The 13,299-nt window shown below is 40.8% G+C and overlaps 1 protein-coding gene across 1 annotated transcript; it reads right to left on the bottom strand.

Annotated features, from left to right (window-relative positions):
• Positions 1 to 2,336: 2,336 nt before the first annotated feature.
• Positions 2,337 to 3,134, bottom strand: LOC140556629 (testis-specific serine/threonine-protein kinase 6-like; the record flags this gene model as incomplete). Its single annotated transcript, XM_072680708.1, has 1 exon — positions 2,337 to 3,134. A coding segment is annotated over one exon (798 nt), but the record flags the coding sequence as incomplete, so codon positions are not given.
• Positions 3,135 to 13,299: the final 10,165 nt, after the last annotated feature.

The raw sequence follows: 13,299 nt of genomic DNA, 5'->3' as shown, positions 1-13,299 counted from the left end.
GGTGGAGCTAAATCGTTCAATGACTTATAAACAAAGAGCAAAATCTTAAAATCAATCCTAAAACAAATATGGGCGAGATGTGTTCTAGATAACGTGTTCTTGTTAAAAGACCAGCAGCAGTGTTTTAACTGTAGCTGTGCGATGGAGGCCTGACCGACACCAGCGTGAAGCCCATTACAGTAATCAAGTATGGATGAAGTTAAAGCATGTAAGACCCGCTCAAAATCGTTGAAGGTGTCAGCCCCTCTGTATTGCGCCCTCCCCAGGGCGATTCTGAGCCGCTGAGGTTCGCTCGCTATCTGCTTATTTATAACACGTCACAACATTTTCAGTCGGTATGGCCGTAAGACCTCAGTAGATCTCTAAAGGACACAGAGAGAACAGTGTGAATACATTAGCGCACCCTTTGGACTGACACGTCTTACTCAAAGACGCTCTTTCATTAAATCTATACTCTAAAGCAATTATTTAATATTACAAATTACGTAATCAGTATTAAATTCAGTATTAAACAGAAAGCCGGGTCTGAGCCTCTTTAGAGCAAGCCAGGAGCGACAGTGGCGAAAAAAGAGGAACCCATCCTCCTCAGGTCGACACCGGAGAGCAGAACAGAGAAGGAGAAAGCGGGAGAATAACAGCTGAGGAGGGAAATAATGGAGAGATGGGAGTGATGTGGGAGCGAGGCGTGGGGGGAGTGAAGGCTGGCTGGTAGCTGCACTGGGTCTTGAGAGGACCTGAAGCTGCTGAAAAACTGCTGACTGGGGTTCCAGTACTAAAGACTGGCTACAAGAGGTTCACTCTTCCTGTCTTCTGGGTCTGATGGAAGAACAACATGATAACAATTAACATAAGAATAACATAAGAAAATTTCCAGTGATTTTCAAATTTCAAATACCTCATCTCAGACTAAGTAATCTGAAGGGGAGCTGAAGCATCCTGTAGGGCTCCTGGTTTCCTGCATCACTGTAGACCTTGGGAGAAGAGGGTCCTCCACCAATGGCCCATGGAGCGAGACTTCACCCTGAAATGGATCCTTCCCATCAGAACTCCTGAAGGGCTCCTGGTTTCCTGCATCACTGTGGGCTGAGGGAGAACAGGTCATGCTTCCTCTACCAGCCCATGGAGCGGGACATTCCCTTCAAAGCCGGACCCAGCCAGAAGGTTATCGTTACCAGGAGCCGTGCTCGATGTCTACAGGGGGTGAACCCTGTTCGGCTTCTTCAGGATCTGTTGGAGGAACAAAAGGACAAAGATTGACCAACTGAAACTGAAAATTTTGGACCATCACAATCTCTCAACACTCGACTTACATACCTTAAACTTGGGGAATCTCAGCCTCCTGTTTCCCTGCCTCATCGTTGGCTGGTCTGGAGTCCCATCCTCGCGTCTCTGCTCAGAACACGAAGAAGCAGGAGCTTCTCTAGAGGCAGCAGAATGATGAGCACCCTCTTGAGAAGAGGAGAAGTCGTGCACCATGGACGTCCTTTTGAAGAACTTCCTAATTCTTCTTCGAACTGCTTGAGAAGCTCTGAGGATCGGTGCTACAACATAGGTTTGAGCTGCCTTCTTAAGTGAAGCACAGCTGAAGCAGCCAATCTTCTCCCCCACAACCTCTACGCTTCCACTGCAGTCGTCCTCCTGGAGCGGGAGGACCTCTTGATGAGAGCAGCTTCCCCCATCCTCTTCATCAACGGGTACCACTAAAAACCTGCCGATAACTCTGGTGATGGTAGAGAAGCAACAGAGAAATGTACTTATTGTTAGTGAGCTGACACTGTACTTTATCTACTCTACATGGACAAATGTATTGGGACACCTGATCATTCATTGTTTCTACTAAAATCAAGGCTATGAAAAAGAGTTTATCCTGTCTTTCTTGGAGTAACTGTCTCACTGTCCAGAGAAGAAGGTTTTCTACTAGATTTTGGCAGGAGCATTGCTTTGAGGATTTGATTGCATTGAACCACAAGAGCGTTAGTTAGTGAGGTCAGGATGTTGGATGATGATCACCACCCCACCTCGTCATCCCCAACTCCCCAACTCATCCCAAAAGCACTGGGTGAAGCACCACCATCATTCCAGAGAGCACAGGGGGGGGGGGGGGGGGCAGCCCTATCCTGGCATTAGGCAGCATGATGCCAATACGTTTATGTTTATCTGCTCCAGAGAGTCCTATTCTGGTGGCGGTACTTCTCTAAACTGACTAGACAAGCTGTGTGTGTGTAACTTAAAGTTGCTGAATGATTTCATTATAATTGGTGTCCACAAACATTTGGTACATGATTAAGTGTATATAAACATGGAGCTTGGACTTAATATCCAATACAACATTCAACTTAAAGTTCTTGCCTTGATTTTAGCCAGGGGTGCCGAACCACCTCTTTCACAGAAGGCCGAGTGACAGGATCTTTCTGCAGCATGTAGGAGATGAAGGCTTTGCAGGGTTCCTCCACTGCAACCTCCTCTGAATACTCCAAGGGTCTTCGCTGGAGAATTGGGATCATAGCCTTCATAGAGTCGTAGAAGGGCAAGGACGCAGTAACCATGGCATAATAAATCACACCAAGGCTCCACACATCGCTCTTCTTTGGATCATACCTCTGACGCATGTTTATCTCAGGTGCACAGTAGTAAGGATTTCCACACAATGTCTTGCATAGGTCAGGGAAGCCTCTTGAGAAGCATCCTAATCCAAAGTCGGCCAGTTTGATTTGACCATCAAAGGTCAGCAGAACATTATTTAATTTGAGGTCTCGATGGACGATGTCCTGCTGGTGCAGGAAGTCCACCGCGCTGAGTAGCTGGGAGAACCACGTTTTGGCCTGGTCAGTGGGGATAGGGCCAGTCTCAACAATATGATGAAGGAGATCTGTGGCAGCAGCCTCCATCACAATGTACACACGTTCCTGCATCTCAATAATTTCATGCACCTGAATGATGTGAGGGTGCTTTACTCTTCTAAGAATGGTGAGTTCCTGGGATTGTGCCTCATAGTCCATTATTTTGATGGCCACCTGGTTTGGGTGCCTTTCAGATGAGGCCAGCTTAACTGTGCCGTAAGTCCCTTCACCGATGACGCTCAACACGTCGTACCCAAAAAATGTCAGAATGTCATCAGTTTCCATGTTTTCCCTGCAAACAGAATGTAGAATTGACAGTTAGAGAAGGTAGAGGAGGTGTGAGGACCGATTCCCCCTGTGAATTCCTGCTGGAATGAAGTTTATTTAGTCTTGATTAGGGATTGATCTTAATCCTTGACACTCATTAGCTCTCCTCCCCTATTACATGTAATGGTCCTAACACTGGGCAAGTGAGGACTGGCACATTGCCTCCTCTGACACATGCACAACCAGCCACTGCCTCTTTTCAAACTGATGCAACATCACCCAGCAACCAGCGCGCTCGGAGGAAAGCGCTGGGTACCCAGAACTGATGCTGTGGCTAGCAGAAGCCCATGCTGCCCATGTACCCACCTGGAGAGAATGAGGCCAATTGCGCTCTCTCAGCCTCTGGCTGCTGATGGCAAGGAGCATGACCCAGGGTTTGAACCAGTGACCCTCGTTCAAAGTGGTTAGACAATGTCATTCTGTCTCTCTAAATGATCCTATAAAATCTCATGGAATGTTAGTGTCAGCCAATCAGCAGGGTCGATTAGTTAATTGGTTGGAGGGAGGGGGAAAATATAGCTGTGAGTGGCGATTACAGGGTTCAAGCACAGGCAACTCTTTGGGAGACCTTTTCGAGAACTTCTAACAGACAACGATCAGTAATAGGGGGGCAGAGCTGATCAGAAGGTCTCCATATGTATGATTATTGATCAGAGGCCCTTCTGAAGAATAATTTGATTTGAGTTTTGCACAGATTGACCTTTTGACCTTGGAATAATAAGCTGTAGATATTAAACAAATAAGTCAAACCACTGGACTGGGAGAGCACTTTCTTACATATCTAATTACAAAACTGTTAAACTCAGAAACTGAACACAGCGTTACATTAGAAGAAAGGCTTTTAGAGAATTTAAGTGTTTTTTAGTGTATCGCCCCCTAAAGGCAGATCTGTGTCAAAAAAGGCATCATCTGACCAAAATCTCTAATCTCTAATCTCTAATCTCTCAGAAGTGTATGTACAATATACACTGTATTGACAAAAGTATTGGGACAGCTGCTCATTGCTTCTTCTGAAATTAAGGGTATTAAAGAAGTTGGAGTAACAGTCTCTACTGTTCAGACTTTGGAGGAGCACTGCTGTGTGGATTTGATTGCATTCAGCAACAAGAGTGTTAGTGAGGTCAGGATGTTGACTTTTCACCATCCCACCTCATCATCCTCAACTCCCCAACTCCCACAATTGTCATGTTCTAATACAGAAGGGGTTCTGTTCCATAGAAAGAGGGATAAACACACAAAAAAAGTGGTTCTGATCACAGTCTTTTCGGACCTGCATTTGAGGTTCTGATGGAGGAGCTCTCTGCTCACAACACATTTATTAGCTCACACACTCATTAGCATAATGTGACGTCAGCCTTCTTTTGGCTTGAGCGGTTCGGTGTTGTAATCAGTAATTAATAAATGGTTCTTACCTCGTCCTCTGTGCGAGAGAAGCAGGTGTAGAATCTGTTTCTAGGTTCTAGATAATAAGGATCTAGATAAGTGTCCACCAAATGATGTCCGCACCAATAGTACCGTAGGAATCAACTGTCTCGCGAGCTGCTGAATCGTAACTGAGCCAATGAGGGACAACCTGCCTTTTATAGGTGTTCCGATTCCGTGAGATCATCGATGACATCACAATGGAGGGTGGAGCCTGGGCACTCTACAGTGTTCTGAGAAGCAGAGCTGTGTGTCCTTCATTGACTGTACACACAGTGCTGTGCAAAAGTACTGCCCCCTCTGGTGGTTCTCTGTTACTGCAGATTTGCAGCAATTTTTTTTAGAACTTCCATCAAAATGTTACACAACAAATGTATTTTGCATGCAGATCAGCCCTGTGAAAACGTATTTGCCCCTTCAGTTACTTCAGCAGCACATAACCCAAACTGCAGTGCTAATCAGACTGAGCTGATTGAACACAGCCAGGTCTGCTGAATGAACCCTCACTCATACTGAAGTTCAGATCAGGTCTGAATGACAGGATTCCCAGAGCTTTATAGCAGAAGCACTGATTCAGGGTCTCAAGCTACTTGTTAAAACAAGAGATTTCCCAAATAATGGTGCATAAATGAGCTGAGCATTCTACATGTACGGGCGTCTACATCAACCATTGGTCAAACTGCTTCTCACCACAGTCGATTGGCCACAGCCTAAAACCCAAATGTAAATAAACACAAATGAGCTTTTCTGTATCTGAGTTTTTATTTTATTTAGGAATTTGTTTATATATTTAACATTGAATCTGAAAAACGTAAAGTAAAAGGTGTAAAAGTAAAACTGTGCTTTTTATTATTTTACTTGACACTCAAGTTGGTCTGAAAGGAGATGATTTGGCCCTGTAAGCAGAGTAAGGCTATTTTTTAGTTTTGTTAAATGAGTAAATGTATGTGCTTTAATGTTCATTAACAAACTTACTTGAGATATTAAACATTACATATTAATGCCCTTCTCTTACTAAAATGACACTGAATGGAGTAATATTCATACTGTTCAATAATGACAAACACTTCAATTAAAATAAAATCTTTATTCATTTTTAAGCTTCTCAGGCTGCAGCAGATTAGGGCTGCGACAAACAACTATTTTTACAATAGAATAATCTGAGGATTATTGAAATAAATAACTGATTTAGCTTGAGGTAGTTTTGCTAAGTAGCAATTAAGTTAATAAAAAATAAAAAACTTATTCAGAAATTCAGTGTTAATGAATTACCCCGCTAATATAAAAGTTATATAATATAAAATATTAATAAAACTCCAATATATTTTTTACTTTTGAATTTTAAACCTAAGGATATGTATGTAATGCTTGGAAAAGAGTGACCTGCCAAACATTAGCTGATGGACACCTTCTACAAGTAGACGTTTAAGCTGCTGCACTGGACAACACATGCGCTTATTCTGGACAGACTTCAGTCTCTCCTTTTTTTCTAGCTATTCCCTGTTCATGACTGAAACCCTCTGCTGGTGTTTGTAATCCCCAAAAGTGGAGAAAACAGGTGGAGAGGTCAGACCTGCTGGACGGTTTGATGGTTCTTTTAAAGAATTGTTCTTTTGTAGAAGAGATGTGGATGTTAGGAACCTAAAGCTTGAAGAACCAAATAACGTACAATAAAGGTTCAAACATGGTTCTAGACTGGAGTCATAAACTAATCCAGAACCTTTAGATTATGTGGAGGTTCTTTAAATGTCAAGGTTTTTGGGTTGAACTCCTCTCATTTATTAAAATAGTTCTTTAAAGAAACAACCATTGATGGGTTCTTCTGGGTTTTCTATGGAATCACTCCAAAGACCCTCTATAGGAATCTTTATTAAAGCGTGAGGGTTTTTGGAGGGTTATTCGTTTAGAAATGGGCCGAACAGCACAGGAGCGCTTTCTGGTCTGCTGGTACCATTCTTGATTCAGCTATTACATTCTGGGTGGCCGCTAAAAACAAAATACAATCAACTAATCAATCAACCAATCAACCTTTATTTCCACTCAGAAAATACAGAGTTTTTACAACAGACGAGGACTGAAAGACGAGAAAATTTTTTATTTGATATATTTTATCTAAAAGGAACGAAGGTAAATGAATAAATTAAAAACATTAAAAAGAAAACCAAGATAATAGAAGCTTAAGAGTAAATTATATGATAAAATGAACAAACTAATATCTAATTATTAAGGTATAAAAATAGGATTTAATATTAAGATATTTAGAAAAATTAATATTAAGAAAAGCTTTATAAACAAAACTGACAAATAAAACCAGAATATGGAGAGAAAATAGAAAATACATTTAAAAATAAAGTAGATCAAAGTAACAAACAACAGAATTATACAATGTAAATATCAGAATAATAAGAAAAAAAAAACTAAGTAAAGCTAAATGAATTAAAATGATCAAATAAAAGAATCATATTTCTAATGCACTGATTTAAAGGAAACTGAAAATGAAAGTATAAGAATGAGATGAAATAAATGAATTAAATACAATAACTAAAATAAAAACGAATAAATGAGTTGGTTAGAAATGAAAGGTTTAAACTGACTCCAGAGAGCTGAGCTTTAGTACTTCATAGTGAATTCCAGCTCGCTGATGCTCTGAGACTAAAAGCAAGTTTCCCAGTTCAGTAAAAACTCTCGGTACCTAGCAGTTGATCCAGCCACAGGAGCGAGTCTAATAGTGAGCATTATTTCTAGACCTCATGTTGAAGTGAAGAGGACTAGCTGATATTAAAGCAGAGCTAAATCGTTGGTCGCTGCTTCCAGTGAATTAGTTGAAGTGAACAGGTGCTCTAAAAATGAAGACACTGCCCAGGCTGCTGTTTCTATTTCATTCACTGCCTGTAGAAGTAGCTCTTAAACAGTGGGGCGAGTAGTCAGAGCGATCAGATGACCAGAGCTCCGTGTTTCTAGATCAGACCGGCGCGGAGCTTCTAGTGTTAAACACTGGAGAAGAACTAAACCAGCACTAATCAATTCATACTGGTCTATTTCTTTCACCAGTGCAGGACCAAGAGTCCAGTTCCACTTATTGACTAAGCAGCAGAATATTGGGATCAATATAAGCATGTTGATATATCAATATAATATAACAATGATTAGCCGGTACCACCGTTAGTTTGTGCAGAACAATGAAATGAAATGAAAACAACTTTATTTTTATTATTTTTGATCAAAGTTATGGTTTTATTAGTAAAATTAAAGCTACGTCTGACAGGAGAGAAAGTTGTTTCCTTACATGTTAAACTGCTGATGAAACTTGTTAAATGCTGATGAAACTTGGTCTGGTGTGAGCTTCACCACAACTCACTGTAGAAACTCAGAGGAACACTTCCTAGCTTGTGGACTCATTTACTCAACATTTACTCAGTTAATAGCAAAGCTGCACGGCACATCTTTGAGGTTGTGTAATACAACAGTCTCCTCCACCACAAATCAACATTGAACGTCTCCTGAGAAACAGCACCTTGTGGAGCAGCTACATTGCTTCTCAGTAAGTCAGCTTCATCTCCACATCCAGTTCCACCAGAACCTTTAAAACCATTAAATACTGAGTTTCCGTTTAGTCTAGAAGGACGATGCTTTACTCTATGAGGCCAAATTTCTGTCATAAGCCTAGACTGATGATTCCCAACTCCCCTCATTGAAGCAACCCTCTCTGCTTACTTTCCAGCTCTCTTTGCTTTAGCACAGCTGATCCAACTCATCAATGGTTTGAGGAGCAGCTGATCAGTCTGAACTGATCGGCTAATGGAGAGAGAATGGATTTCTGATCACTTAACTGATGAGCTCAGTTAACTCATTACTGCCAGTACACAACCTATAGAACAAAGCCCTTATTTAGTGAACAGGGACATGCCCAGGACTTCCCAATAATGCTCCTCTATAGTTTATATAATTAATAAAAAGAAATCATTATTCACAGGACCCACAGCATACCTGCATCACAAGTCCATGTTAAACATGCTATACCTGTGTTCTAGACTGTCTTAATAATAACCTAATATTATATTTTCATCATATGAGGCAGAACTGCTCAACTTACTTTACTCTATCCAGAGCTGCAGCCCGAAATTCAGACAAATTGTACCTGTAAAATTTACAGCACACTTTATAGGTGGATGACTGATCAGCAATTCATTTGTCTTTGTAGGTCTATTTAGAAATCCTAGTGAAAATGCTCACATGAGGTTTGTCTGGGAGGAAGGAATGGTGAGATGTCAGCTAGTTCAATTCAATTCTATTTTATTTCTATAGCACTTTTTACAACAAATTTCACAAAGCAGCTTTACAGAGATCCGGGTCCAAGCCTCTTTTGAGCAAGCTAGTGGCAACAGCTAGTGGCAAGGAAAATATGATAATATGGCATGATAGGATCCAATAAATGGACTTGTATCAGCAGCAGGCAGACAGCAGGGGGCAGCTCAGCACATAGGGGAGAGAAAAGAAAGGAAAAGATGATGATGCGTTCAGGATGATGCGTTCAGGAGAAATTGATTTTTGAACGTCTACAATTGCGGACTATATGAGGGACAGACACAGTCTCAATACTGCAGGGTTTATCTGATAAGCTATATGAGAGTGATACTGGTAAATCACTATTTCCCTCTGCCTGCTTCTCCAAAAGCCACTGGATCTTCTGGTGCAGCAGGGCAGGCTCCTTGCTGAGCGTACGAAGAGCACGTGTCTTCTCTGTCGCCATGTTCCTTGAGGTAAACAAACACACAGAAACGCAATCGACGGATGGTAAGACGAAGTAACGTGAAGTAAGAGGTCGTAGTTGGCACAAAGATTACAATACCAACCAGCTAAGAGAAATAAGCAAATAAGCAAAAGCAAAGATGAAGGAAAATCAACTGGAGTAACTAGGAGTAACAAGTCATTTTTCAAGTAATAAGAGAGCAAACAAACAGCAGGTGAGCGAGCGTACGACCTGTCCACCGGAACCGCAAACATCTGCAGAGTTCATAGCTTTATGATGGGAGAGTCATATGTCTGCTTTCTCTGGTGGGTCATCATTTTCTATCTGTGGGGCTCTGGTAGGAATCTGCACCCAACATGTTGCACAGCTGGACTGTAATACCTTTGTGTGTATTGGGGAATGTGGGGATGGGTCATTTATGCATGATTTAAATATTAGAAATGTAAGAATAAATCACAGGTAATAACTTGTGACTCTTTTGAGTTTTAACTGGTTTTACACAGTTTGTAGAAACATGAATTTCACTTATTGAAGAATTCAGTCTTTAAATGAATCAAATGCATCAATAAAGTCAAAGTTCAAATCTGTTCAAATATCATTTATACCGTCTCATAAGGTAGACAATCTTTGCTCACATATTTTCTAGCAGTTATTGACAGTATTTGATGTATTTGGCAGAGATATATCAGCATAACTAAAGTCTTTTTGTTAAATTGCAGATGATTCTGCTATTTTTGTCAGTAAAGATTATTTTATTTAAATTAGTATTAGTATTAGTATTTTATATACTAAAAGCTGTTAAAACAGATTTTTTATGTATTCCATTTATTCAGATTTGGTTAATATGTGCATCTATTTATAACTCTTGCAGTTTATCAGTTTGACCACATGGTGACATCCAAGCTCCATCCATGTGGTCAATTCCAAAGGGATTCCTTCTCACTTTATAGAAGTGCACTCTTCTATTCGAGTGAATGGCTTCTGTGTCCTTAATAGTGAGTGATTGGAGGCTGAATATTAAAGACACTGTATTAGACTCTCGAGTGCAGAAGCCGTTGTTGTGCGTTTTTGCTTTATAAAAGTGAAAAGAATCAGCTAAAAGAATCATATTTCATCCTGACATGGCAAAATGTACGTAATGTAGGTTTCACTTATATAAGAGAATATCAGCCTTATTAAAAAGAAAAACACCCACCAGAAACCACAAGCAACATTTTACCACACAGAACCCACACAGTATCTGTTTTTTATATGTGACTTTCCAAAACAATGGAATCACTTCAGTATGCAGACGGCCCGTTACACCAACATCATCAAGGGAATACTTACATAATTCTCCCTCTGAGAGCATCACTGAATTTAAGAGTCTTCTGTAGGTCTGCTGGTGGAGATGAAAATGGTGTGCTTACACTTTTGCTGAGCATCTCTTGAAGATCACCCTGGAGTCCTTTAGAGGAAAACTTGCAGCCCTGTTTGCAGCGGTTACAAATGTTCCCCATCACAGGATGGACGGCATCAACCTCATCATACACTGTAAGACAAAAGCAGAAAATACACAAAAGCTTCATTATGATGTTGCAATAAAGTGTAGTGATGAAGGCAGTAGTGCAGAGAAAAAACCTAGAACAGTCATAAATATCTTTTAATAGACTATAAAAGACACAATTATTCATATGAAGTTGGTTTATCACATCACATTTGATGGCTATACTGTTTTACCTCCCATTACTTTATTCCACTTACCCCTGAATCTTCCAAAAGTCTTCAAAGGTCTTCTTCATGTGGTCCTTCACAATCAACAAATCAGGTTGTGTCTCCCTGTACTTTTCATGAGATACCTCAATGTGGGCCTCAGACGTAGCATCCTCTCCAACAACGCAAGATTCCTTCAGCAAAGATACCATAAGTTATCAGTCCCAACCAAAAAAAGAGAATTACTCAAATCTCTCCACCAATATTACACCAACTACTCTTCTGTGATCAACCATAATAAAATCATTCTTAAACAAACTTACATAACCGTCCTCCTAAACATCCCTCAGGAAAGAGCATTGGTGGAATACCTGCACACCAAGAGCCACAAAATGAATCAAATGTGTCAGTAATTCTGTTCATCTAACAAAATCAGATGTATCCTATGTAAACATTCAGTCTCTCCTGGGGGGAATTTCACAAAGCAGGATTTCTCAGATTAGCAGGATAACTTTAGCCCAAAGTCAAGCTTATCCAGTAGACAAAGAGCTGAGGCTCATTTTTATTAGAAAATCCTCCTCTATGAGCTTAAGCTCCCTGACTGAGAAATCCTGCTTTGTTTTCTAAGTAAAAATAATGAAATATCCTCCACAGAGAAAATTCTGTATGATTTCATGCAAATGACTTTCTATTAACTGTTGATTTCTTTCTTTAGTTATTTGTGTTTCCATTAATAAAAATGCTGATCTTTCACTGAACACATGGTAGTTAGCTAGCTAGTCCTCAAGCTCAGCTGCTCTCACAGAGATGAAGAGCCCTCACCTGCATTAGCGAGCTCAGCACCATTTCTCCAAAGAAACGCCCATTGCCCCACTCCCCCACCCCCCAGTCCTACTGCCACACCCCCCAGTCCTACTGCCACACCCCGGGTTGCCAGATCAGGAAAAACAACAGCAAGGAAACACAGCGAGCTGCAGGCGTGGAGGCGAGGAAGCGACCTGGACCTGGATCATTAGATGTTCCACAACCTAAAAAGCCTCGGCATTCGTCTAAAAAGCTCCATGAGCAGAGACGGAGTAACACGAGAGGAAATACTGGCGATGCGTTTGATAGATGGAGACAGCTTAGAGCCCAGAAGGACTCAAAACGGACGAACTGGCTGATTTTCTCCTGAACAGGTGAGCACTGAGCTTCAGCTAAGTTTAGCTAACCTCATCTAGATCATTTATTACAGCCACTAGTAGAGCTGGGCTTTTTCAGTGCTTTAAACATTGGAGTGCTTCATTTCTACCCAGTGGTCCGAGTGCAGCTGGGTTATGAAGGCAGCGCGTGTTTGAGAGAGCTAGGTAGCTAAAGTGCTCCAGACTAGAGCTGCCCAGCTACTGTCCTACAGAGGCTTACTGCGCATGCGCGCTTCACTATTACGTCATGACTCATGTGCTTGGCGGTCCGGCCATAATTTCATCCTACCTGGACTTTCTGCATTTCATCAGTGCAGTCAGATAACTTGGTATTTATAATGTTTTATTGTGTTTTTAATGTTCATTGCTTGGTTTAAGTGTATTATATAATCTCATCTACATCTTATTGTTTATTCCATCGTTTAAATTGTGCTCGTTTGTTCAGAATCGTGGAAAATAATCTTTCAGTCCTGAGCACAGTAGTTTATCAGACGTTAGCTGTTTATCCGTCGTATCTAAAAGAGTCCATAAAGCCCTTTTTAGTAGAGATCACTCAGGTTTGATATTGTGGTGAAATGATGTTCACTTTTCTGTGTAAATAAGTTGATTATGGGATTTTCTTTTTAGCTTTGAATGTTCAAGCACCTCCAGCCCTAGTAAGAGGCAGTAGAGGAAGCATCATTTGATGCCCCTGTCCAGTATTGGGTGTCCATCAAGTGGAGCACTTTCAGACCGGTCAGTATTCAGGATCTGAACTAATATGATTTCAGACCACATTGTGAATTATAGATCCTAATATCAATACAGAAGTACAGTATTACTGCTGGCCTACATTTTCACAAACAGAACAATTGTATCTCTATAGAGAAGATCTACCACATATAGCATAAGGGCTTGAAGGTCTGGAGAGCACCATGGATGTCTCTGAAGCTTTGGAGAAGAGGTATCTATAGTTTATTACTGAACATGACACAGAGAAAATAGTAGCTGCAGTCCACACCTATGCTGACAGTGTGTAATTCTTTATCATATTGTCTTCAGAATAGGAGAGTCCAAGACAACGAAAACCTGAACATGAATGAACATG

The sequence above is a fragment of the Salminus brasiliensis genome, chromosome 5, assembly GCF_030463535.1.
Source record: "Salminus brasiliensis chromosome 5, fSalBra1.hap2, whole genome shotgun sequence".
Classification (NCBI taxonomy): Eukaryota; Metazoa; Chordata; class Actinopteri; order Characiformes; family Bryconidae; genus Salminus; species Salminus brasiliensis.
The sequence above is the reverse complement of the archived record's forward strand: the minus strand, read 5'-3'. Positions and strand labels throughout refer to the sequence as shown.